Genomic DNA, 27969 nt, shown 5'->3' on the forward strand with positions numbered 1-27969 from the left:
CGATAGATATCTTCGATATGAGCCATTATTTTCTGTGTCTCTACATAAGGGGCCTCTGGTTCTAATATTTTTCCAGAAGTTGTTGATCCCAGACCCACTACCTCTCTTCTCCCAGCCCCACTAAGTCCTGGCTTCATCTCCCACCTATCCAGGCATCTTGGCCGCGGCGTGTCATTTGGGATGTATATTTGTGTTCCCTTTGATATATGGTCAAGGATCTACTGTCCCAAGAGCAGGACCATGATGGGCACAAGACTCTGACTTCTGTCTCATCCTTGAGTCATAAGATGACCCCTGCATTGGCCTCTTGTAACTAGAAGCCTGGGTCCTCTGGCAGTGCCACATCCCAGGGTGTACCTTTCTTGCCTTTGCAGCTGATTAAGGCAACAGCCTGGAAAAAGGTTTTAGTATGGCATGCAGCTGAAGGGAGGCTCCTGGAGAAGCGTGATATACATGGACATTTTAACACAAAAATATCAAAAGAAGTGGCTTTTTTTTTTTCTTTTTCCATCTGAAAGTTGAGGATGGTGATACAAGAGTCCAGGTTGAGCCTGGACACTAAAGGTAGATGGAGAACTCTCCTGCTTCCAGAACCTGCTGGAAGCCAGCCTCTAGAAGCTTTGGGGTTTTACTTTCTCCCAGGTCACATGAAATGCTGCCAAAACAAGCTCCAGAGTTGTGTTTATACAACAGTATTTGTCAGTCCTAGAATGGAAACACATTGCCTCGCTTTCTTTTTGTGACTATCCAAAAATTAGGAGACAGTAAGAAGTCATCCTGGAAACTCCTGTGGAACTGAACCTTTACTCATAGTTTCAAAGACATTCCAGGCACTTAGAATCAGATGTTCTTTTCAGGTTCTGTTTATTTGTTTTGCTAACAGATTCCTTTTTTCAACAAGAATCCATTTTTAGACACAGGGAAACTGAGGCTAAGTGGTGCGTAGTAATGGCTGCAGGCCTCACAGTGACGAAGCGGCAGTGCTGAGGCTCTGATTCGAGTCTGACTTGGGGTCCTCTTTCCACCTCACCGCTGAAGATTAGGAGACTGAGGGAGACTAGAATCAGGGTTGATTTCATTGAAACTATGACATGCTTTACCAAAAATATCATCGTGATTTCAGTGCACTCACATGGGCAGGAGGTGGATGGCTTTGATTCCAGATAAATTGATGACTGAATGCGAAAGCCCCTGAAGCTGTGTGCGTGGGGTTCCCACTGGGATTTCTTCAGACCTTGTGCACTGCACCTGCCTTCATCCAAGGGCACTTTCCTGCCAGGACTGTCTACCCTCTACTTTCTCCTGCACTCAGCAGGCCACTTTTGTTGGAATTCTAAATCTCATTCTCCATGCTGGAATAAAGCATTCTGTATTTGGAGATCTTGGACGGAGCACTGGTCTCCAATGTCTGGTATTGGTGGGCGTAGAATTATTGTAATTCTAAACTAAAGCTCATCATTGACTTTTCTTTTTATCTTTCTTATCATTTTTTTTTTCACTATGTAGATTGCAAGAACGTCATTGACTTTTACAACCAAAGCCACTCAAAGCCCGCTCCTTGCTAGTTGACTTGAGCTTAGAAGGGGTGTCCATGGGAGAAATTCACGAGCAATAAGGAAGGATTTGTTTTTCTGGAAGGATTGGAGCTGCCTCCTTTTCTTGCCCCAGAGATGGCCAAAGGTCAGGGGGCTCTTGGTAGCTGTGGTGATTTTTGCCGCCCATTTCCTGATAAGCACAGAAACAAGAACCCTTTGTCTCCTGAGGCTGGAGCTGAGCAGCGGATTGTATTTGTTAGGAGGCCTCAGAAAGAAACTGCCCAGTACCCGTAAGAACCTTTCTTCCTGCCCACTAAGCTCCTCCTCTTCCGTAAACCTTGCTCTCTGCCGATCACCTCCTCCTCAGGCCCCTGGTCACGCCTAAAGCAGACCTTTTATTAATGCCTGCCCAGGTTGAGGCCTGAATATGGCCTGGGGATGAGGCCAGGCTAGTAAGGGAGAGAAGTCTGACCAGAGTGGAATGGGGTAGGTTTCCTGGAGGTGTGGGGACAGTAAGGAAGGAATGTGATGGGTCACAGATTACTTGCAGCTGAAAGAGATAAGGGATGAGGATTTGAACTCAGTTTGACAGGTAGGTAAGTAGGTAGGAGCCAGATATGGCAGGAGACATTCCTAGTAGCTTGAACTCAGTAAAGAGGAAGCTGAGCAACAGCATGTAGATCCATCTACAGGATAATCTCCCCAGGCCAGCGCGGGGGCTCACACCTGGAATCCCAGCACTTTGAGAGACCAAGGCGGGAGGATCGATTGAGGCCAGGAGTTCGAGACCAGCCTGGCCAACATGGTGAAACCCTGTCTCTACTAAAAATGCAAATATTAGTCTGGCATGGTGGCGCGTGCCTGTAGTCCCAGCTACTCAGGAGGTTGAGGCAAAAGAATTGCCTGAACCTGGGAGACAGAGGTTGCGGTAAGCCGAGATTGTGTCACCACTGCACTCCAGCCCTGGGCAACAGAGTGAGATTCTATCTCAAAGAAAAAAAAAGGAAAAAGCAAATTCAGCCTGGTGCGGTGGCACACACCTGTAATCCCAGCACTTTGGGAGGCCAAGGTGGATGGATCACCTGACATCAGGAGTTCGAGACCAGCCTGGCCAACATAGCAAAACCCTGTCTCCACTAAAAATACAAAAATTAGCTGAAGTCCCAACTACTCAGGAGGCTGAGGTGGAAGAATTGCTCGAACCCAGGAGGTAGAGGTTGCAGTGAGCCGAGATCACACCACTGCACTCCAGCCTGGGTGACAGACTGTCAAAAAAAAACCAAAAACCAAATTCAGTATCTTTACCATAATTGGGAAACACACTGAATACATATAACCATTAAAATAAGTAAGGGTCATTAAAATTAAAACCATGCCTCCATGGATTACCTTGCTATATCTATCACTTTTTGGGAAATATTGTCAGTTTCTAACCACATTGAGATATTACAAAATATCAAAATTGGGCTAGGCATGGTGGCTTGTGCCTGTAGCCCCAGCTACTCAGGAAGCTGAGGCTGAGACAGGAGGACCACTTAAGGCCAGGAGTTTGAGACCAGCCTGGGAAACTCAGCAAGACCCCCATCTCTAAAAAGGTAATTTTTAAAATTAAAAATTTAGATATCAAAATTAATCTACACTTTTCCACCATTAGAGCTTTATTTTGTTTTTGGGTTTTCCACTTAGTAGCAAAACTACAGTTCTTTGGGAGACAAACGATGTAATGAATCTTAAACCATAATTTAGTCAGAGGCAAAAGCAATATGGAACCTGAGCTCTGCTTTTGTTGTTGTTTTTGTTTTATTGATAAGAACTTATCACCCTGTTAATGATAATTAGCCCATTGTCTTCATTCTGTAACCACTTATTAAACACTTACCATGTAAACAATGAAAAACTTTGTTTTCATAAAAGTCTAGAAGATTCCCAGAAACCTTCAGGGAACAAGCCCTCAGGCTTCAAGAAAAGCCAGGAATTTTTCGTAAAGACTGTTTTCAGGGAGTGCGTGGCCAGAAAGGTGAGACTTGCAAGGAGAGACATGGGAGGAGCCTGCCGCTCACTCCTTCAAATCCCAGGTCTGGGGCAGTCCTTGTAGATTCCACCAGGATTGGCCTGGGAAAGCCGGCAAAGCAAGCAGGTATCGCCCTTCCAAGGGGAGAGTTCTCCATACCTTGTGGAGCCTGACAAGGGAAAGAAGGTCGTGTCTACGGCCAGGGCTTGGGGAACTGAGATAAAAGCCGAAAGCCCAGCTGCTTTTGAGAAACTGTGATAATCCTTCCTCCTACTAACTGCTGACCCAGTCATCTCAGTGTCACCAGATGACTCATGTAAGTAGAAGCAAAACAGGTTACCTTGATAAAACACAAAGGTAGACCACAAATGGTTCCAGCTCCGAGGCAGATGTGATAGTGACTGTGCTGAGACACAGCCACTGGCACAGACACACGGAAGGGAGCCGGAGAACTATGGAACTTCCCCTAGGAAAGCATCACTTGACTTAGGGGCCACAACTGCCTTATTTATCTCCATAGGGGACTTGCCATTCATTCTATGAGGGGTTTTCAGATATTGTTAATTAACTAAACCAATCCTTTTTTAGCTGAATTATGATCTAACAGTCTGCTGTAGACTGGAAAAAATATATATCTATATATAGATATATATTTTTGTAGACACAGTATCCCTCCATCGCCCAGGCTGGAGTGCAGTGGCGCGGTCTCGGCTTACTGCAACCTCCGCCTCCCAGGTTCAAGCCATTCTCCTGCCTCAGCCTCCCAAGTAGCTGGGACTACAGGAGCGCGCCACCACACCCGGCTCATTTTTGTACTTTTAGTAAAGACGGGGTTTCGCCATGTTGGCCAGGCTGGTGGAAAATTCATAGTACATTTTAAATATTTGTTTGAAATCACTTTTGTTCTTAAAAAAAATCTGGCACATCTTATGATAGATGATATTAAATTGTCCATTTAGAAACTCCAGTTTCTCGGGAGCACTCTCCAAGGCAACTTGGAAGTATGTCCCAGACAAAAGTGATTGTCTTGAATGATTTTAATTTTAATTTTAAGTATGTATTTATTTATTGAGACAAGGTCTCACTCTGTTGCCCAGGCTGGAGTGTAGTGGCATGATCACAGCTCACTGCAACCTCGACCTCCTAGGCTCAAGCGATTCACCTCCCTCTGCCTCCCAAAATGCTGGGATTAGGGTACAGGCCACTGCACCAGGACGTCATTTTATTTAAAAAAAAAAAAAAATCTAGGCTGGATGCTGCGGCTCACACCTGTAATCCCAGCACTTCGGGAGGCTAATGCTGGTGGATCGCCTGAGATCAGGAGTTTGAGACCAGCCTGGCCAACATGGTGAAACCTCGTCTCTGTTAAAAAAATACAAAAATTAGCCAGGCATGGTGGTGTGTGCCTGTAATTCCAGCTACTTAGGAGGCTGAGGCTGGAGAATCACTTGAACCTGGGAGGCAGAGGTTGCAGTGAGCCAAGATTGCACCATTGCACTCCAGCCTGGGTGACAGAGCCAGATTCCGTCTCAAAATAAATAAATAAATAAATAAATAAATAAATAAATAAATATCTAATTGCTCAGCTTAGTGAAGGTGTGGTTTTACATGCACAGAGGAGATTTAGGGGGCTTTTTGTTTAACTCGTTTATCCTCATATCCTACCACTGAGGGCAGAGCCATACAGAGCAGAGCACACCTGCTGACACCTATAGCCTAATGGATGTGCACCATCCTTGATTGACAGAGTAAGAATTTGGCATTTTGCCTTGAACTTTCTTTTTGCTATTTAACAGCCAAACTAGGATTTTTATGTCTAGAAAGTTGTTGACTTTATTTACTCTGGCAGTACTTTTTGCCACAGAAATGACCTCGCATCAAATTTCTATGTATTTTTGCCTTATTAATTGTCTCTCATTTGCAAGGTCAAAGGGTACACTTCAGATGTATGGTTGGGGACGGAGCTCAGGGGAGCGGGTGATGTAGGGGGAGGTGCAAGGGAGGCTTCATAGCACGCTTTGTCTAGACCCTAGTCGCTGGGACTGGTCATTAGGAGCTGTGCTGGTAGACTGTACTATTCTTCTGGAATTAGGACAAGAAAAGGCATGCATCATTTGGAAGCTCTGCTCTGCTCAAGTGAATCTGATTCTGGCAATGTTAGTAAAACTAACCCTTGTCTGCCTGGTTATCCTATTCAGAACGAGCTTTCTGCAATCACTTATTCTTCCACCTGCTCAGGCAACTAACACTGGGCCATGGGAAGGAAGGAAATCTAGCCCAGTGGAAAGGCCTCTCTCATCCCATACTCCAAAGAGCCTTAACCTGGTTTTCACAATAGCAGGACAGGTGCTGGAGAGCCCTGCCCTTCCAAAGTGGACGGAAGATCCACCCATCTGCTTCACAGCCATAAAGCCCAGGTTTGGTTGGAATTGGGATGGGTGGAGTTTTTGTTCTCTGGGTGAGTGTTTGTTCTATTGGGTGAGTGTTTGCTCTCTGCCCCTAGAGGCACCTTATACTTTGAGGGGCATTCTGTGGTTTGCCCATTGTGGTCACAGGTGGGTCTCACTGTAGCTGTACCTAAGTTTTATCTCCTCATGATAGCAGCCCTAGACACCTAGACATAGTGGGAATGGCTGCACAAATAAATGAGTTTTATAGTCATAAAAACTCAGTGAGATGGTAGATATTACTACTTCTCCTCCAACCTATTATTTTGAGAAATTTCAAACATTATGGAAAATTTGCAAAGATATCACTGGTCACTTAATTCACTACGTGTTGAAATTTTGCTACATTTTCTTTATCTCCCTATATTTTTTTCTTTTTAGGCGGAGCTCACCATTTGACACTTTCAAACATGTTTACACTTTGCCCTTAAATCTTTCAGTATGCGTGTCTTAAGAATAAGAGCATTTTTCCCTTGTAAGCATAATAAAATTATCACGCTTAGGAAATTATCCATTTTATGTTATGTTATGTTATGTTATGTTATGTTATGTTATGTTATTATTGAGATAAGGTCTTGCTCTGTCACCCAGGCTGGAGTGCAATGGTATGGTCTTGGCTCACTGCAACCTCCACCTCTCAGGTTCAAACAGTTCTCCTGCCTTAGCCTCCTGAGTAGCTGTAGCTGGGACTATAGGCACACACCACTGTGCCCGGTTACCTTTATTTTTTTATTTTTATTTTTTTTTTTTTTTGAGGCAGAGTCTAACTCTGTCACCCAGGCTGAAGTGCAGTGGCGCCATCTCAGCTCACTGCAACCTCCACCTCCCAAGCTCAGGCGATCCTCCCATCTCAGCCTCTGGAGTAGTTGGGACCAGAGGCATGCTCCACCATGCCTGGCTAATTCTTTTCTGTGTATTTTGTAGAGACCAGGTTTTGCCATGTTGCCCGGGCTGGCCTCAAATTCCTGAGGTCAAGCAATCCGTACACCTTGGCATCCCAAAGTGCTGGGATCACAGGTGAAATTGTCCTTTATAGATCTTTTTATACTGATGCCATATGAGTTCAAGGCTACACACTCCATGTAGTTATCATATCTCTTTATTCACCTCGAATCTGTGTTAATCCTATAGCCTGTTAAAATTCATGACATTGACATTTTTGAAGTTTTGGCCATTGGTTTTGCAGTCACTGAAATTTGGATTTTTCTGATTTTTTTCTCCTGTATACATTCAGGTGAGTCCTATTTGGGGGCAGGAAAGACACCTGGGTGACATGGTACCTTCTCAGAGCCTCACGTCGGGGGCACGTGATGTCAGGGCGGCTCATTTTTGGAGGAGTTAACACAGATCACTTGGTTAAGGTGACATCTACCAGGTTCCTCCATTGCCAGGGTACCTTTCCATTTTCACAAGTCGTTAAGTGATCTGTGAGGTGATATTTTAAGACTATGACTATCCTATTTCCTAAGTCTTTTGCCTTCTCATTTTAGCATCCACTCACAATTTTTGCTTGCATTGATTACTAGCTGGTAGTGAAGGTATTGTTATTTACTATTTTCAGATCAAAAGGACGAGGCTCAGAAAGGGACCTGAGCAAGGTCTCACATGCCCGGCCAAGCTAAGAGAGGAACCTCATGCTTCCTGCCCTGAGCTTGGCTCTGTGGCCGTTCCACTATGGCCATGTTTTTATTGGAATTTCCAGGATTATATCACAGTGTTTTACCTTTTATGAACCTCTGTTCACTGCCTTCCCTCCTGTTTGCATGCAGACACCTTTCTTAGCAATCATTAGTTTCTATTAATCTCATCAAGTTCTATCGTAAGTTGAGTTCCCTGGAAGGAGAGCCTGATTCGGGGCTTCTTGTGCAATGATTCAGGAACAGTCTGCCAAGGAGTGAGGGATCCAGGATGGGACAGGAAGGAGGCAAGTCAAAGATGTGGGCTCTGCCTGGTCCCACAGGGAGCTCAGCAGTGTGAATAGCCTCCAGAGTTGTCGCACCTTGAGGCTAGAAGGCCACTCTTCTCCATCTTACATATGTAGAAAGTACATATCAGTATGTCATTGGCAGCGAGTCTGCTCTCAGGGAGAGGATGTAGCTTCCTGGGCATTTCCAGGAGAAGAGGAGCAGCTGTGAGCTTTCCACAGCCAACACTCGCAGCAGCTGGGGCATGGGTGCCTGCCCTAGAGGAGGGGCTCTAGGTGGGGCACCAGTAGCATCCCCTACATGTTCGACGTTCTCACATGAGTTCTTTCCTGAAGGTTGTTCCTGATTAAAGCCAATTTGTCCTGTAATAATATGCTATAAATCTCAAGTGGCTGGCTGAATCAAGGAGTTAGCTTAGTCATTTGCAAAGGCAAGGGATAATTTATGGTTACTCCTTTACGAGGTCCCATGAATTTTATTCACCATCTTCCTGTCTGGTCCCTGCTTTTTAGGCTGAGGTCACTTGTCAGAACAAAGGCTTTTCAGCTCCTTGAAACCACAGAGGAGTCACAGGATGTGCCCTTCTAGGGAAGAAAGATATGTCAACATGTTTACTTTCAGCACACATGAGCATCACAATTGTCATGTTAGACACTGTCCAATTTGGACTTGGCAAAATATGGCCAACCTGAGGTGGCAGTGATAAAACATTCATTTAGTCACCAAGAATTCTTTTAGTGGCATGGTACCCATCCCTCGCCCCCAGCCCCTAACAAAACCAAACCAAACCCCTAATTGGGTCTGAGTTAATATGCATGTTTTACACTTGGACCTCAGGCAGATGCGCCTTACAGTGTTGTCCTCAGATTGGTCACTGAGAGCTTGTTAGAAATGCAATGTCTCTGGCTCACGCCACGCCTGCAGAAGCTGTGAGTCTGAAATCAGGAATCTGTGGCTTAACAAACCCCAGGTGACTTTCACACAGGCGCTCAAGTTTGACAAACACTGATCCAAAGTAGTGGTTGTAAACTTGGTTGCACATTGAGATCCCCTGGGAAAATTTTTTTTTTTTTTTTTGAGATGGAGTCTTGCCCAGGCTGGAGTACAGTGGAACAATCTCAGCTCACTGCAACCTCTGCCTCCCAAGTTCAAGCTATTCTCCTGCCTCAGTCTCCCGAGTAGCTGGGACTACAGGTGTGCGCCACCATGCCCAGCTAATTTTGGTATTTTTAGTAGAGACAGGGTTTCACCATGTTGACCAGACTGGTCTTGAACTCCTGACTTCTGGTGATCCAACCGCCTCAGCCTCCCAAAGTGTGCTGGGATTACAGGCGTGAGCCACTGCACCTGGCTTTTTTTCTCTTTCTTTCTTTCTTTTTGAGACAGGCTCTTGCTCTGTCGCCCAGGCTGGAGTGTAGTGGTGCGATCTCCACTCACTGCAACCTCCACCTCCCCAAGTTCAAGCGATTCTCCCGCCCTAGCCTCCTGAGTAGCTGGGACTACAGGCGCCCACCACCACTCCTAGCTACTTTTTGTATTTTAGTAGAGACGGGGATTCACTATGTTGGCCAGGCTGGTCTTGAACTCCTGGTCTCAGGTGATCTGCCTGCCTCAGCCTCCCAAAGTGCTGGGATTACAGGTGTAGCCACAACACCTGGCTTTTTTTTTTCCCCCGAGACAGAGTCTCACTCTGTCACCCAGGCTGAAGTGCAGTGGCACGATCTCGGCTCACTGCAAGCTCCACCTCCTGGGTTCACGCCATTCTCCTGCCTCAGCCTCCCAAGTAGCTGGGACTACAGGCGCCCACCACCACGCCTGGCTAATTTTTGTATTTTTAGTAGAGACAGGATTTCACTGTGTTAGCCAGGATGGTCTCGATCTCCTGACCTCGTGATCCACCTGCCTCGGCCTCCCAAAGTGCTGGGATTACAGGTGTGCGCCACCGCGCCCGGCCCTCCACACCTGGCTTTTTTAGGTGATTTTTATCAGCAGCCAGGGTTGAGAATCACTTGTCTAAAGCTGGCTCTTTTGCCTTCTATGAAAGGAATTTTAACACCAGCTTCACTTTGAAGAGTATGTTTTTTTTTTAACTGCAAATATTCACTTCCTAATACCTGCAGGTGCTGGAATGGCATTTGCAGAAGGAGAAACTATTCTTTTTGGCGCAGAGTCTCCTACCTGGAAACTTGTAGGAGAAGTTGAGCAAAGCGTTCATATGTTTGAGAAGAAATAAAAAGATAAATCTCGAATGAATGAGTGAGATTCCTCAGGCCTGCAGAAAGTCACGAAGGTGATGGAGAGAAGTTAGGATGGGGGTCTCTGGCCAGGCCACATGCCAACACTGGGTATTATTATTGAGTCTGCACACCCAAAAATGATCGGCATAGGTTGGCTTCTTCTAAATTCAGTCCCACCTCTTAGTAGTAGAGTTGTCCACGTGGAACTATCACACTTCCTTTCTTTAATTTCCTTTTTATAACTCTCATCATACATTCGGTTTCATTATCCATCCTTCTCAGTGCTAAAGACATTATCTAGATCACACAGTTGAGTTCCTTTGGGTTTACAGGATTGAAGACAATATATACCCCAAGCTAAACCTGCTTGTTTGGCCATGAATGGTTAGGTCTGGCTGCCCCGGGATAGGGCTTGATGACCTGCTCCTTGAGAGCCAGGGAAAGTGTCAGTTCTGAGTTTGGTAAAGGGGGAGAGAACCCAGAGCGAAGCTGCCTTGGATGGGAATGTCAGCCCCTCCCTCTAACCAGGGGCTTGACCTTGAGCAAGGTCCTGACCTGGGCTCAGCCTCCTGGTCCTCTGTAAATTGGGATCACGGTGCCTGTGGTTCAGGGCTGTCGAGAGGAGTAAATGAGAGAATGTAGGTAAAGGACTTGGCACACAACAGCTGCTACATGGATACAAACTGCCCGATGTCCTTGACCTCTGTGCCCCTCACCCCTGTGTCCCTGACCTGACCTGACCTCTGTGCCCCTCACCCCTGTGTCCCTGACCTGACTTAGTACCCACAACGTTGGATAAATATCAGAGTATGTGTAATCTCTAGCTCTGCTGTTTCAAGGCTGTTTTCACTCAGGACAGCTCAGTAACTTCTTAGGCTTCAGTCTTCTCATTGGTGAAATGGGAATTAAACACTCACTGACAGAACCAGTATTGGCACCAAAAGGACATCAATATGGTTTGGTCATTAAGATATAATTCACATACCATAAAATTCACCCTTTTAATGTGTATGATTCATGGGTTTTTAGTACATTCACACATTGTGCAATTATTACCACTGTCTGATACCAGAACATTTCCATCACCCCAGAAGAAAGAAACCGGTACCTGTTTGCAGTCACTCCCCATTCTCTTTTCTCTCCCTCATTCTCTGGCACCCACTAATCTACTTTGTGTCTCTGTAGATTTGCCCATTCTGGATATTTCATGTAAATAGTCATTCAGTATGTGGCCTTATGCATCTGGCTTCTGTCACTGAACATAATGCTTTCCAAGTTTATCCATGTTGCAGCATGCATCCGTGCTCTGTTCCTTTTTATGGCTGAATAATATTCCATTGTAAGAATAGATTACTTATTTTTTTTCTTTTTTTGAGACAGGGTCTCACTCCTGTTGTCCAGGCTGGAGTGCAGTGGTGGGATCATGGTTCACTTCAGCCTTAACCTCCCACGCTCAAGCGATCCTCCCACCTCACCCTCCTGAGTAGCTGGGACTACAGGTGCACCTGACCACACCTGACTGATTTTTGTATTTTTAGTAGAAATGGGATTTCACCGTGTTCCACAGGCTGGCTTTGAACTCCTGGGCTCAAGTGATCTGTCCGCCTCAACCTCCCAAAGTGCTGGGATTACGGGCATGAGCCGCCACACTCAGCCACATTTTGTTCATCCACTCATCAACTGACAGACATTTGGGTTGTTTCCACGTCTTAGTTATTATAAAGAATGTCGACATGATTTTGCAAATAGCACAGCATCACTCCTCTGTGAAGTTTTACTATAAATAATGTCAGTAATAAAAATGCTTAGATTTGTGAGAAGAAATAAAATCCAATCATTCAGGTACAATATAAATCTGTGTGAGTGCATTTGCCTTTAGACTGGGGCATGGCTGTACTTATGAGAAATGCTAGTGAGCATTAGGATCTCACGGTTGCCATCCATGCTATTTTGCATTTAGGGTTCTGTCCTCAAAGTTAGAAATGTTTTATGTCAGCCAGGCGGGGTGGCTCACGCCTGTAATCCCAGCACTTTGGGAGGCTGAGGTGGACGGATCATCTGAGGTCAGGAGTTCAAGACCAGCCTGGCCAACATGGCGAAACCCCACTTCTATTAAAAATACAAAAATTAGCCGGGGCCTGGCGGCAGGTGCCTGTCATCCCCACTACTCGGGAGGCTGAGGCAGGAGAATCACTTGAACCCAGGAGATGGAGGTTGCAGTGAGCCCAGATCGTGCCACTGCACTCCAGCCTGGGCAACAAAATGAGACTCCCTCTCAAAAAAAAAGAAAAATAAGACATGTTTTATGTCAGAAGACAAAGCCTGAATAAACGGCATTTTGGATGCTTAGAACTTTTGAAAATGGGGTTAGAAATAGAAGGTCAGGTCTGTCCAGTGCAAAGTGTTCTTTTTAATATGAGAGATATAGGGTAAAATAAAACAATGTGTCTGCCCTCAGAAAACTTTCAGTCTGGAAGAGAAGATGATTAAGGGGGCAATCACAAGATGGGGTATGTGCGGTGGCAAGCCTGGCCTATGAACTTGTAGGGAGGGCCTCCTTGTTAGGGAAATGGTACTGTAGCCCGCTGACCCTGCCACTTCTCTTTCTCCTAGCATGGTAAGACACAAGGATGGTGGCTATTCCGAGGAAGAGGACGTGAAGACCTGTGCCCGGGACTCAGGCTATGACAGCCTCTCCAACAGGCTCAGCATCTTGGACCGGCTTCTCCACACCCACCCCATATGGCTGCAGCTGGGTCTGAGTGAGGAGGAGGCAGCAGAGGTCCTGCAGGCCCAGCCTCCGGGGGTAAGACTCAGAACCTCGGGAAGCAGGTTGAGGCAGGCAGGACTGCTGCCGGCTTAAAGAAAAACACTTGGAGTTAGTTCCAGAAAGTTCTTCCCAGCTTGTAAGGAGCATGTTTCCTGATGTGTAACTGGTTTTCAATGCAGAAATATTCTGGAAACCCAGGAACAGAGCCCTTCACGGCGTGTCTTTCTGTCTTTATCTGTTCAGTTACCATGGGAGGTACAAGGATTCAGCAGAGTAACTGGGCATCTGGGTAGCCGGTAGGGGCCACTGGCCAGAAGCCTGGGTCTGACCTCTTGAGCCCAGACACTGAGGATGAGCCTGGGTCTGGGATCCTTGGTGGCCTCTGCTGCCTTCCTCTCCTTCTGAGCCTGGGAGCTCTGCCAGGGTCCAGCCATCCAACTTGGGACCCAGCCTTCAAAAGTTCTGTGTCCACAGACTTGCCTGCTCTGTAGTCCTCTTTTCCCTGGGCTTTCCACACAGACCAAAGTCTAATATGGTTTCCTCAGCTACTGTCTATCTAAGACCACTGTCCGTCCCATCCAGACCACTCCACGACTTGCGGAAGGTCCTCAAAAAAGCGATTGGGGCCGGGCACGGTGTCTCACGCCTGTAATCCCAGCACTTTGGGAGGCCAAGGCAGACAGATCACTTGAGGCCTGGATTTCAAGACCAGCCTGGGCAACACAGTGGCACCCTATCTCTACTAAAATTACAAAAATTAGCCCAGTGTGGTGGCACATGCCTGTAATCCCAGCTACTCAGGAGGCTGAGGCAGGAGAATCACTTGAACACAGAAAGTGGAGGTTGTCATGAGCAGAGATTGTGCCACTCCACTCCAGTCTGGGCGACAGAGTGAGAATCTGTCTCAAAAAAAAAAAAGTGATTGGTATCTCTTGTGCTGTCCAATATAGTAGCTTCTTGCCCCATGTGGTTCTTTAAATTTACAAGAATTAAAGCAAACAAAATTAGAAATTCAGCCCCTCAGTTACCATAGCCACATTTTAAGTGCTCTCTGGCCTCGACTGGCAACCGTATTAGATGGTGCAGAATATGGAACATTTTCACTGTAGTACAAAGTTATAGAGGATAGCACTTGTGTACAGTGTCTACTTCCAAAGGGTAAATACAGTAAGTCACAGATAAAATAAGACTTCACGCACAACACAAGATAGAGACTAAGAACTAGATGGCGAAGCAAGGGGAAAATCCCATTAGTAGCCAGCTGAGGAATGTCATAAGAATTGGGCACCAAATATATTTTTGAATTTCCTAGCAGTCAGAGTCTGTCTGTTCTCACTTTTTAAAAAACGTGTGAATCTTTCTTTATTGCTCATCAGGCAGAAACAGGCAGAACTAAGACATCTGCTAGAACATGCTCAGGGGAACAAGGCATGGTGCTTTCTCATCTTTGCAAAGAATCCCTTGGCCCTAACACAGAGCTGCTGCCTCTAGTTTTGCTCTGTAGGATCAGAATTTCCTCACCTCCTGTGAAGCCTCACTTTTAGCCTGTTGAATTGTCTGCTCTTGCGTTTCTGCAAACAATGCCAAAGACAGAAGTTGCTGCAGAGCTAGGCAACACCCTGCCCAGCTCCCCCTCCCAGGATAGGGCACGTCCACTCTTGCTGAAACCTGCGTGGGAAACAAGCCAGGCATGTTCTCTCCATCTACCTGCCTGATCCCTGCACAGGGCCTGCCTGATGAGATTGGGCAGGTTGAGGGCAGGGCCAGGACAGGAGTCAGGTGGACCAGGACAGTCGTAACGTGGACCAGGACAGTCAAGAATAATGAAGGGAGAGGCCAGGCATGGTGGCTCAGGCCTGTAATCCCAGCACTTTGGGAGGCCAAGGCAAGCAGATCACTTGAGGTCAGGAGTTCGAGACCAGCCTGGCCAACATGGCGAAACCCTGTCTCTACTAAAAATGCAAAAATTAGCCAGGCATAGTGGCATGCTCCTGTAACCCCAGCTACTCCGGAGGCTGAGGCAGGAGAATCGCTTGAACCCAGGAGGTGGGAGTTGCAGTGAGCTGAGATTACACCACTGCACTTCAGCCTGGATGACAGAGCCAGACTCCATCTCAAAATAAAATAAATTAAATTAAATTAAATTAAATTAAATTAAATTAAAAAAGAAGAGACAGAAAAGCAGGTGGCTGAAAGTGTGTGAAGGAGGAGGATTTCAGAGACTGGCCATGGTGGCATGAGTGAAGTGTGAAGTGGGCTTTTGGGGTTCCCCTTCCTTAATTATTCTACAATCTAAGATAGGTGTCCACAAACTGTTTCTGTAAAGGGCAAAGTGAAATATTTTTGGCTTTGCAGGCCATACAGTCTCTGTCACAACTACTCAACTATGCTATTGTCATGCAAAAGCAGCCACAGACAATATGTAAATGATCAAGCTTGGCTGTGTTTCAATACAACTTTACTCAAAAACAGATGGCAGGATGGATTTCATCTGCAGGCCAGACTTTGCCAACCCCTGATATAATGTAAGCCTGCAGTCCTCAAAAAATAAGGCCTAGAGGTTGCACTCCCCAACCCCAAGGCTCAGGGGGATCTCCACCTGTAAAAGGGAGTGATACTTCCTCTCCTAACCACCAACAGCTGCCTCTCCATGGTGCTTCAGCCTCTTACCCATCAGGATGCTATTTAGGAAGCATCTGCTTCAGTTTTAGGGTGTCGCAGAGGCACTGACTCCCAGAACCCGCTACTGGATGAATCCTATGGATTCATCCCCATGGTGCCAGGAGAAAAGAGAACTCCAGGTCTTCCAGCCTCATTCTTCACCAGATACTCAAGTCCCATACCCATCTTCCCACCCCCTAAATAAAGTATCTTACAAGCTATTAACTGGAGATAAAGAGAGGAGCAAAGATTAGGTGGGGAAAAAATGAAAGGCTGTAGAAAGGTAGGGGAGAGAAGAGGTAGAGAGTAAGGTGTTTAAATGCAGAGGAAAGAGAAGTAGCTAAAGATGCGTGACAGACAGAATAAGATCCTTGGAGAAGGGTCATGTTCCACAGAAGGGAACCAGGACTCAGCTGGGCTGCCACACGCCACACTCCAGGGAGAGTCACTTCATTCGTAGACTAGGTGAGTGGTGCCTCCTGGAGTTGTGCAGTGCATGGCCTGCACAACAGTACACAGCATAATTACCTCTGCAGTGATGAGGGCCAGAATGGTGTCCTGAGATCAGCACTAGGAATTGGGCTGTTTTAAAGCACGTGTCTAAAGACAATATTAGGGTCTTAAGGGAACTGGTAGAATGTGAAGTGACTCAGGAATAATTGGATAGCCTCCATGTCCACGGGGGTGAACTTGAGCGTGCATCCACCCATCGCCCAAATGGAACAGCCATTTTTCAGCTCCAGTAGATTGTTGCCTGGTCATACTGTGTCATCTCGTTTTCCAGGAGGAGCTAGAAATTCAGATTTCAATTTGAAAACGAAAAACAAAGCAACTTCTGCTTTTTCACTGTTGGTAATGAACTTAAATTTCTATTGTAAATATCCTCGTAAGCCAAGTTAACCAATGAACTCCCAATTCACCACCTACGGTTTAGCCATGTTACCTGTGTTTAGAATTTAGGTTTCACCAACCAAGATATATAAGACAGGGACCGGAGAATATAACTCATATAAGACATCATATAAGACGGGGCTGGAGAATGTAACTGCAGCAGTAAAACAGTCACCGAACTGAAAATGCTTATGCAGACTAGGGGAATTCTTAGCCCCACGGAGAAGCTTCTGTCAGAGGAAAACAGGATTCTTTTGAAGCCAGTAATGAACAAAGGTGTCAGCAGCCTGGGCACTGAGCACCCCTTTCTATGGCAAGAGAGTTTCCTCCATGGAGCCATGCAGTGTGGATACGAAGGGGCTCTATTCATTGGCTGTGAGGGAAACCAGATTCTTGGGTTCCAACGTTCTAAATATTTCCTAAAGCTTTATTTCTTTTCCCTCCGCTAGATCTTCCTGGTTCATAAATCTACCAAAATGCAGAAGAAAGTCCTCTCCCTCCGCCTGCCCTGTGAATTTGGGGCCCCCCTCAAGGAATTTGCCATAAAGGAAAGCACATACAGTAAGTGGTCATTGGATGCTCAGGTCCTGACTGACATGAGGGCCGCGGGGCTCTGCAGGGAGTGGAAGTGGAAGGAGCTCTGGTTTTGAGATGGGCAGATATGGGTCTGAGTCTTGGCATTGAATGACTAGGCGGGTAACCTACTCCAGGAGCCTCAGTTTTCTCATCTGTATCATGGGGTGATGGTAACCTCTGAGTTGTTAATGAGTCAAACAACCTGAATATTAAGTGTGCAACCTACTGCATGGCATATGGTAGGGAACTAATAGAGGTTGACTTTCTCTCCCACTGCCCAATTAAGTGGAACATGAATTCGGTTCCCAGCTTTGCCAATGACTAAGTTGCAAGGCGACTGTAGTGAGAGAGCCCTTTTACAGGATCTAATCCTAAAGCATGTGTCTGCACTTCTTCGTGAATAAATAATCCCTGAGCAGACCTGTTCCCTCCAGGCAATCAGTGTTCAGTCTTCTATGAAATGCAGCTCATCAGAGGCAGAATCCAACCTTTTGACGAATATTTTGAAGGGAGAGTGGTGTTCAGTAGTGTTGGTTTCCTTTCTGCTGTTCCATGATTGGTCATTGGAAATGTGAAGTGTCGGGAGGCCAAGTTGTAAATAGAAAAGGGAACAGGCAGTTCTGATGTACTGCCAGCCTCCAAGAAAGGATCGGAAGATGGATCTGCACATCCAAGGGGGAGGAGTGGGAGGAGCAGGCCTGGAGGAGAGAGCTCAGAAGCAAGACGGACGGAGCCTGGGATTCCAATCTCTTGCTTCCCGATGTCCCAGCACCTCACCTCCTGCATTTGGAGCAGCTGAAGCTGTAGATGGAGGTCAAGTTCAGGGCTGAGATGAGATTCTACTCAGTCAGGAGGGCACCATCTTGCTGAGCCAAATGACCTTTAACTCAGTCAGTGGAGGGTAAAACCTGCCAGGCTGACTGTGATCCACCTCCAGCTCAACTGTGAACCTGAATCTCACAAGGCCACAAGGTCATGGATGCCAGGGAAAAACTTCCTCCTGAAAGGCGCACGAGCAGGCGGAACCTAGCCAATAATGTAAATACGTTAGGATGCAACCACAAGGTACATTGCAAACCCACTCTTTGAAAGGTAATGAATTCATATTGAGTTAATAATGTGTTAGGTGAATTGATAATGAATGTATATTAAGTGAATTAATTGAGGAATTCTGAATTGACTTTTGAAAGTCTGTGAGGGGCTGGATTACCGTGGCTCACACCTGTAATCCTAGCACTTTGGGAGGCCAAGGCCAGAGCGTTGCTTGAGCTCAGGAGTTTGAGACCAGCCTGGGCAACGTGGCAAAACTCCATCTCTACAAAAAAAAGAAAAAATAAAATTAGCCAGGCATGGTGGCACACGCCTGTAGTCCCAGCTACTCAGGAGGCTGAGGTGGGATCACTTAAGTGCAGTGAGCCGTGATCGTGCCACTGCACTCCAACCTGGGCGACAGAGCCAGACTGTATCTTAAAAATGAAAAAACAGCCCAACAAAAAATATATATGTAAAAGTCCACGAGGCAAGACGCCACAGATCTAACTGGTTTTGAAATTCCTCCCTAATGTCCAAAGTGGAGCACGGGATGTGTTGGTCGGAAGCCACTTCCTTTCCTCTTCCAGAAGTGTGGGCAATGTGTGTGGAAGCTTCCTGGTTGTTCGTTGAGGTCCTTGTGGCCAAAGGTTTTTCCCCCATAATTTGACGAGGCCTCTGTCACTTCCCTAATTCTCTCCAGGTGACTTCAAGTGGTTAAAAGAGCTTGTTTAAATAAAGCATTAGCCTGGTCATAACTAGTTACCACAGGCCTGGGTCCCACTGCAATGGCCCCTTCCCAGCCAGGGCCTGTTTATTTTCTCTGTGAATTGAGGTGAAGGAAGGACTTGCTATAAAAACATTCAGGGAGGCTGAGGTAGGCAGGTCACTTGAGGCCAGGGGTTCGAGAACAGCCTGGGCAACATGGTGAAACCCCGTCTCTACTAAAAACACAAAAATTAACCAGGTGTGGCCTGTAATCCTATCTGCTCAGGAGGCTGAGGCAGGAGAATCCCTTGAACCCGGGAGGTGGAGGTTACAGTGAGCCGAGATCGTGCCATTGCATGCCAGCCTAGGCAACAGAGCGATACTCTATCTCGAATAAATAAATATTCAGATATTTTGTCATAACTTACGGACAGTGCAGCTTAATAATGAACAACACCTCATATTTGGATACAGTGCTTTCACATAAATTATTTCATTTTTTAAAATTTCAGCTCCCCACACCACCCTTCTGGGAGATAAGGAAAGTACTGTTAGAGTCCATTTTCCAGATGAGAAAACCAAGGCTTGGAGAAACTAACCTGCTCCAAATCAGTTCTCTCCTACTTAACTCTACAAATGGTGGCACACATGTGTGTTTGTTGTTTCTGTGTGTCTGTGATGGTGTATGTGTAGAGGTATGGATGGTTTTTGGGAGTGCTACAGAAATAAACAAAATAATACAAAAAAGTAAATAAGCGGCCGGGCGCAGTGGCTCACGCCTGTAATCCCAGCACTTTGGGAGGCTGAGGTGGGCGGATTGCCTGAGGTCAGCAGTTCAAGACCAGCCTGACACGGATAAACCCCATCTCTACTAAAAATACAAAATTAGCCAGGCCTGGTGGTACATGCCTGTAATCCCAGCTACTTGGGAGGCTTAGACAGGAGAATCGCTTGAACCCGGGAGGTGGAGGTTGCAGTGAGCCGAGATCGCGCCACTGCACTCCAACCTGGGCAACAACAGCGAAACTCTGTCTCAAAAAAAAAAAAAAAGCAAATAAGCAAAATAAATGAGGGTATGGAGTGAGAAGAAACACATCGGATTGAGGAAATCTTCATAAAACTGAGAATATTTCACTGTTAGGAGGAATAACAGTGTGAGTTGCTCAGCTGAGGTTGTGTGACGGCTGGCTGGCAAATTCATGAGTATTTGAAGTCAGACCACTTGCTGCTCCAGCATTTGGAAGATGAGCAAAATACCACACCATCTTGCCACTATGTGTCTTCGTTTTTTGTTTTTTTTTTTTTTTTTTTGAGACAGAGTCTTGCTCTGTCACCCAGGCTAGAGTGCGGTGGCTCGATGTTGGCTCACGGCAACCTCCTCCCAGGTTCAAGTGATTCTCCTGTCTCAGCCTCCAGAATAGCTGGGATTACAGGCGTGTTCCACCACATCCAGCTAATTTTTGTATTTTTAGTAGAGATGGGTTTTTGCCATGTTGGCCAGGCTGGTCTCGAACTCCTGACCTCAGGTGATCCACCCACCTTGGCCTCACAAAGTACTGGGATTACAGGCACAAGCCACTGCAGCCAGCCCAGAATATGTCTTCTGTGTTAGAAAATGTGTACACTGGCGCAGGGGTGGAGGGGGGAACAACACTCCAAGTAAATGGGTTTTAGAATTTTTGTTTTTAAAAAAAAGTGAGAGAGAGAGAGAGAAAAAAAAAAAAAGAGAGATGTAGTCTCACTATAATGCCCAGGCTGGTCTCAAACTCCTGGGCTCAAGAGATCCTCCCTCCCCGGCCTCCCAAAGTGCTGGGATTATAGGCATGAGCCACTATGTCCGGCTAGTTTTGGAATTTTTCATGTTGAATTTAACCAAAAGCTGATTTTGGGGAACCTCGTTGTATCCTCCCAGCTCTACATTCCTTCTCCCGTGTGCTTTTATCACAGGTGCCCTGTTATGACAAAAAGGAGTGGCCAGGGAAGTATGTGTCCTAGGAGGGTCAAGAGTAGGCATCCTGGTGTTCCCCAAGCCCTGTCCTGTGCTGATACAATCCAGACAGACTGGCCCCTTGTCCTGCCCTTTGTGTTCTGAAGTTAAAAAAAAAAAAAAGACAGTTGTGCAACTTGAGTCTGTCCTGGTCTGTTTACCAAGCACTGGAGCATGTGCTCGGAATGAGTCAAGCGATGAACTTCCAGATCATCGACTGTTTACCGGTGGCTGCTGGCCGACATGCCTCCTCTGCACAGCTGGTTCTGATAAGCCACACGGTAGTTTGTTTGAGAGTACTCAGATGGTCCCACACACGTGGTGTTAGGGGCTCTTCCTGTCCCAGAACGTGCTCAGGGAGAATCAGCTGCTTTCTGAAATCTCTTTTCCAGCCTTTTCCCTGGAAGGCTCAGGAATCAGTTTTGCAGATTTATTCCGGCTCATTGCTTTCTACTGCATCAGCAGGTAAGGCCTCTTCCTCTCATATGGTTTCAAGGCCCTGTTTGGTGTGTGGGATATAATTAACCTGAGGTTTCTTAAAGGATCTAGGAGGCTGGCCACCTATTTGATGTTGGTGGATTAAGACTGGTTACTTAAGTAAAATGTTCACCAAGTGAACAGGTTCACCAAGTTCACACCATGCCAGGCTTCAGGTCAAAACAACTACCCCAACCCCTCCAAACATAAATTCTCCTTCATATGATTATTTCTTCAAGCTGCTCCCAAGGCTCCTTTCAGCCAGACCCATCAAGCAGGAAACACGCACACATGCACATACGTGCACACATGCACACACACACACATACACACAGAAAGGGACTGAGCATACCAACCTGTGACATTGAAAGGTTCATGATAATGCCTCTGAAAACTCTGCAAGGGATGGAGTTCATTCTACAAATGTGGGTTCCTTAAACCGGCCCATCAGTCTTGTCCTTCAGTCCAACTGGGTGCTCACGTCCTTTTCATAACCAAAGCAGCTATTTTGTTCTATACAACATTAACTCCAAAATCAGATTCTTTTTTTCTTTTTCTTTTGTTCTTTTTCCTTGGAGACGAAATCTCACTCTGTCACCCAGGAGGCTGGAGTACAGTGGCATGATCTCAGCTCACTACAACCTCTGCCTCCCGGGATCAAGCAATTCTCCCGACTCAGCCTCCTGAGTAGCTGAGATTACAGGCGCCTGCCACTATGCCTGGCTAATTTTTTGTATTTTTAGTAGAGATGGGGTTTCACAATGTTGGCCAGGCTGGTCTTGAACTCCTAAACTCAGGTGATTCACCCGCCTTGGCCTCCCAAAATGCTGGGACTACAGGTGTGAGCCACCGCACCCGGCCCAAAATCAGAATATTAACCAGAGTAAACAGAGTGTGAAAGCTTGCTTTTTTTTTTTTTCCATTTTTTTTCTTTCTAGCAATAACAGTTTTTTCACATCAAGTGTTTTTTCAGTAATTAAGAATCAAAATTCTTGTTATTTGCAGGGATTGGCATTGCCTCCTCTTACGGGGCTGGACTCAATTTGACCTTCTCTGTCTGTCCATGGCCGCTAATATGGCAGAGACAGGAAAATGTGTTACTAGGATGTTTTCAGACATCACTTCTCATAGCAATCACACATATAGGCTGGGGAGTTTATTTGAGTTTGGCTCAGTTTATTTTAATTTAAGGATTAGGTTGTTTCTCAAAGTCTAAGTGCCTGTTGACTAGACTCTGCCAGAGGGCAGGAGGCACTACGCTCTTTTTTTTTTTTTTTTTTTTTTTTTTTTTTTTTTTGAGCTGGAGTTTTGCTTTTGTTGCCCAGGCTGGGGTGCAATGGTGTGATCTTGGCTCACTGCAGCCTCCACCTCCTGGGTTCAAGCGATTCTCCTGCTTCAGTCTCCTGAGTAGCTGGGATTACAGGCATGCACCACGATGCCCAGCTAATTTTTGTATTTTTAGTAGAGACAGGGTTTCACCATGTTGGCCAGGCTGGTCTCGAACTCCTGACAGGCAATTCGCCCACCTCGGCCTCCCAAAGTGCTTACAGGCATGAGCCACTGTGCCCAGCCAGGAGCCACTAAGCTCTTTACCCCTGAAGTCTCCAGGTCAGCTGAAGCCACATAATAAATGGCCTCAGGAAGGGGAGGCACTTCCAGAGGAGGAATTCAGTGCTGCTTACCAGCATGAGGAAAGTGAGGGCTTCACTGAGAATGGGACCAGTACCTGGGAGCACCTCACAAGAGGATGCAACCTACCTGCCATGATTTGGGCAGGATCACTTGAGCCTGTGTAAGGAAATGTGCTGCCCAAAGAGAGGAGGCTGGTGCAGAAGCACAGCCCCCGACACACACGTGCGCGCACACACACACACACACACACTCTCATCCCCAGGGAAGCACACCTGGTCTGGCCTAAAGTCAACCAGTTTGGAGGAGTAAGTATTAATGCTAACATGTCGGCCAGAGGTGAAGTCAGCTGATACTTACTTTTCACAGTTTGCTTTTTGGTAATTGTGGAGTTGTTGGGAAAAATCATTACACCTACAAAGCAATATTTGGCAATAGCATAGAAAAGATACCATCAGTGTTCATGGTAGACTGGAGGGCCTGCTGTCCAGGACTGTTTAAAGATCCAAGGAGATAAAGTATATGGAAACCTTATAAACTATAAAGCTTGATACCAATATATAAGGTACTTAGAGAAAAACTCCAACATTGATGTTTTGCAGCTAGGAAGGCCAAGATTAATTTCTCCATTTGTTCCAAAATGCAAAGATATTTGATGTTTTTGTTTCTCTTTCTGTGCTACTCATCTATGTTCTTGGCAATTGGTAGTTGATTTACCAGTCTTACAAGAATATTTGTGACATTTTTTAGTTGGTTGTTATTATATAAATATATTCAAGTAAAGAAAATGATTGGATTATTGGTTCTGGTGTTTCACACAGCACGCATATGCAAATATGCATTGCACAGGAGAATTCACGAATCAATAAACATAGGATTTGCCATGGTGGGAAGGCTCACTGAAAAGTGTTGTTGAGAATACAAATAGTGACTGCACACCTTCGCCCCCAATGCCTGGCAGCACTCTGTTGATTTGGTGTTATCAGTGTAGTAACGAGAGTACTAGAGTCATTTGAGTCTTGTTAAAATGCAGAATCCGGTTCAGTGGGTCTGGGGTGGTACCTGAGATTTTGCATTTCCAGCAAACTCCCAGGGGATGAGGCTGATGCTGCTTGTCCTCAGACCAGAATAGAGGGATAGAGGAAATCATAATTTTAGGAGTTTTCTGTATCTGTGCTAAGCACCATGCATACATATTTCTAATCCTCATGGCAACCCTGTAAATTAGGATGATGAAAACACTGAGGCAGAAAAAGTGAAGCACGTGCCCACAATCATTCAATCAGTAAGTGACAGTTGTGGGAGTTGAACTCAGGCCTGCCTTAATGCCAAAGCCCATATTTTCCCACCATACTATTCAGCTGCACAGACCTTAGGGCCCAACACATCTGGGTTTCGACCCTCACTTCACCTCCATTAGCTCTGCGAGGGTGTGCTAGGGACCTCACCTGTCTGCGTCATCATCTGCTCCTGATCCACAGAATGGGGGAATCACGGCTTCCTCCCAGGGCTGTTGCAGGCCCCACACGAGTTACAGTGCTTGCTGTAATTTAATCGTTGCCCGATGATCTTTGTCCCCTCCCCTTTAGAAATCTATGTATAGAGCAAAGTTAAACAAAATAAATCTAGACTGTACATGTTTTAAGTCTTGGGTGAAGCATTTATATCGAAGATGATGGCTTTTGTCTGTCTGTTATGCAAGCTTTAGAATTGAGGCCCCTTTCTTTAATAGGATGTAAGGGAAAGGCATCCCTGTGTGAGTGTATGTGTGTGCGCACGCGCGTGCTTGTGTGTGTGCATGTGTGTGTAAAGATCCTGGGATGCACCCTGGTTGGCACAGTGGGAAAGGATGCATATGCAACATCTAATTTTCTAGTAGATCAAAGCCTGAAAGCATCCATTAACCAAGCACAGGTGTGGCTTCCTGTCATATATCATTAAGAAAAATCCAAACCAGTCACATGATATTTAAGCTCCAGGTACTGCATTGAGCAAGGTAAAAGCTTAATATAAACATAGGTTGGTTTTGTTGTATGCAGTTTTCCCCCCAAATTGTCTGAGGAAAGTAGATTTTAATTAAGTTGGTCCGGCTATACAAACATATATTTACAGGCTAGTTTGGTGTTACAAGGTTCTGGTTCCCATTAATCTTCATTTGAGATTATCATCAGGGTTGCCACCCTGCCAGGTCAGCCAGCAGCTATTACAGACACAGCCATCCCCTGCAGTGCTGCCTGCTTCATCTCAAACAGACACAAGTGGCCAAGCAAAGGGGGTGCTCACAACATTTGAGGACAAATGAACGGTCTCGTGGAAGGAAGAGGTGATCTGGGCCTGACCCCCAAGAAAGAGCAGCCTCCTGGCTTTACCTTAGCAGAGTAGTACAGTGTCAAAACATTCTTGGTTTTTTTGTTTTTTTTTTTTTTTTCTCATTGACTTACTAATTTGTCATTCATTGTTAACAGCTTCCATGGCTCCAAAATTCTCCAGTCATCCAGATTTAATCTGGTTTATCCAAGAATGTTGCCTAATTTTACTGTAAACAATAGGTTGTTTGGTATCATTATTCTTGCCAGTGGAAATTCTCAGCATGTCTCATGATGACAAAATCCAGGCAGGACTTTTGTTCCTTAGTAGCACCTTCCAGCCACAGTGGCCTCCTTGATGTTCTTCATCCATGCCAGACCCTCCCCACCCCAGGGCCTTTGCACCTGCTGCTCATGCTGCCTGGAAGTTCCTTCCCCTCATGATTTAACCCCTGGCCACCATTAGATCTTCAGTCAAATGCTGCCTGCTCATGAAGCCTTGTCTGGTCACCTTCACACTCAAACACTCTTTATTCTCCTTTCCTGCTTCACTTTTATCCATGTCATGCGTCTCCTTCTCGTAGATTCTGTAAATTGTGTATTTGTTTATTATCTATCGGTATCCCCTGATATGGAGCTCCATGCAGGTAGAAATTTCCATCTGTTTTGTTCCCAGCCCCTGATGCAATGTCTGGCACATCACAGATGATCATAAACATCTGTGGAATAAATGAATGAATAATTATTTCTTTGTAAGACTATTGTCACCACTGGGGGGAAAAAAAAACCCTCCCTTTTGATTAAGTCACCATAGTTATTGAATATTCATTCATCCATCCATTCATTCATTCATTCAAAAGCACTTTCTGCCGTCTGTGTCAGGACAGTGTCGTGCTTTGCCCTGTGGGGAATTCATCAGTGCTTAGAGCATGGTCCTAACCTTTGTGTATGAACATGAGCAAATGTTTAAGTCTGCCTTTGCCCTTTCCAAGCAAGCAAGCCCATGGCTGTGGCAGGCCCCTGATGCTGGCTGGGCTCTCTCCTGTTGGATCTGTTGCTCTCTCTGCCATGTGTGTTTATTCATCTGCACATGGCACCACGCTGCTTGGGTGCTGGAGTTATTGGCATGAGGGGCCTTAGACTTGCTTTCCTATTCAAAGTCTGGTCTAGGGTCCAGCAGCATCAGCCTCCTCTAAGAGCTTGGTAGAAATGCCAAATCTCCAGTTCCTCCCAGACCTCTGGAATCAGAGTATGCAGTGTAAGAAGACCCTGAGTATCTATCTGTACACTGGAGAAGCTCTGCCTCCAAACACAGGAGAAAGTTTTGTCTCCAGCACACCAAGGCCAATGTGGGGGCTCTAATGGGAAGATTTCATAAGTAAAGGCAACAGATATTCATTGAGAGCCTGCAGTGTGCAAGGCAATGGGCTAATTCATCTCAGTTTAGGATTCCACATTCCTGCCCAGGCAGTTTGGGGCCAACATTCACATGGGCATGCAGTGAATTGGTACATAGTGTTTTATATGCATGCCAGATCTGCCAACAGAGTCAGCAATTCTGATGTAAACTCTACATACCTTTTAGCTACTCAGCAGGGCAATTGGGTCCCTACTTTGATGCTGAAACTATGCTGGCTTTTCTCTCAGCCTGTCCTGAGTGTGATAAGAAGATAGGAATTGTAAGTGTTAAGTTTTACCACCAGGAAAGATAACTTCTGGTTGATATGGTATGGTGTCTACTTAGGATATTTTAAACAGTTTAAGCTAAAACATCTCTATGATGAAAATAAACACCAGATAGAAACCAGACATGTAATTACAAACATTCTCTCTTTTTCTGAACAATCAGGGATGTTCTGCCATTTACCTTGAAGTTGCCTTATGCCATTTCAACAGCCAAGTCGGAGGCTCAGCTTGAAGAACTGGCCCAGATGGGACTAAGTAAGTGTGTGCCCCCTGCCTAGGTCTATCTAAAAATGAATCCACGGAGCAGAGTCAATGGTGCGCTCACTGAGGTTATATTGCTCCGTCAGTCTCTCCAACTTCTCCATCAATGAGTTTGGGCTACCCAAAATGTTGATGTCCTCACGTAAACATCTGTAACATGTTGATGTCTTCGTTTTCTGAGGAATCTTGCTGGGGAGAGGCAGCACTTGACAGAAAGGGAAATCCAGTGTAGTGCATCTCGCATGCATGATTTTTTTTTTTTTTTTTGAGGGGCACATGGACATTGATGGCACTTCTGTGCTTTGAGGAATTTGACAGCACAGACATCTAGAGTAACATCTGTCCCACTTCCTCTCTCGTCATTCAATTCTCGTCCTGCTGCTCCGGGCCATGTCCTAACCTGTCGTGGATCCCTCCTCTGGCAGCTGGGTACTTGCTTCCCCGTCCTGCCCCTTTGCCGATGTCCCCTAAGTCCCCACAATTCTGCCGGACAATAGTTGACAATGGATCAAGACATACAACTCACCCACTTTAACTTCTTTTCTCCATTGCCCTGGGGGAATCTATGTGGGTTTAGCTTTTGCAAAAAATGTTCCTCCTAGATCAAAAGAGGAAATTCTTTTAAGATTTTAGGACTTCACTCACTATGATACTTGACCCAGCAAATAAAAGATGTATGTATTCCTCCTCCAGCATATTTTTCTCTTAAAGAACTTGTTTTGAAACGAGTATCATTTCCAGGGAAGCTTCAGAGAGGAGCCTCGGCATGGCTTTGAATTCCCTGCTTTTTTTTTTTTTTTTTTTTTTTTTTTTTTTGAAAGGGAGTCTTGCTC

At 45.7% G+C, this 27969-nt stretch overlaps 1 protein-coding gene across 9 annotated transcripts in view; it reads left to right on the forward strand.

The window, feature by feature from the left end:
• RIN2 (Ras and Rab interactor 2) overlaps positions 1–27969 on the forward strand; it is a 252644-nt gene that overhangs the window by 193300 nt on the left and 31375 nt on the right. For all 9 annotated transcript variants that reach the window (XM_037993964.2, XM_007961294.3, XM_007961303.3 and 6 more), the window contains 4 exons: positions 12769–12961; positions 16927–17038; positions 21170–21242; positions 27039–27130. In XM_037993964.2, coding sequence (XP_037849892.2) covers positions 12769–12961; positions 16927–17038; positions 21170–21242; positions 27039–27130 — 470 coding nt within the window. The remainder of the gene's footprint in view (positions 1–12768; positions 12962–16926; positions 17039–21169; positions 21243–27038; positions 27131–27969) is intronic.

This window comes from Chlorocebus sabaeus, chromosome 2 (genome assembly GCF_047675955.1).
Source record: "Chlorocebus sabaeus isolate Y175 chromosome 2, mChlSab1.0.hap1, whole genome shotgun sequence".
NCBI classification, from domain to species: domain Eukaryota; kingdom Metazoa; phylum Chordata; class Mammalia; order Primates; family Cercopithecidae; genus Chlorocebus; species Chlorocebus sabaeus.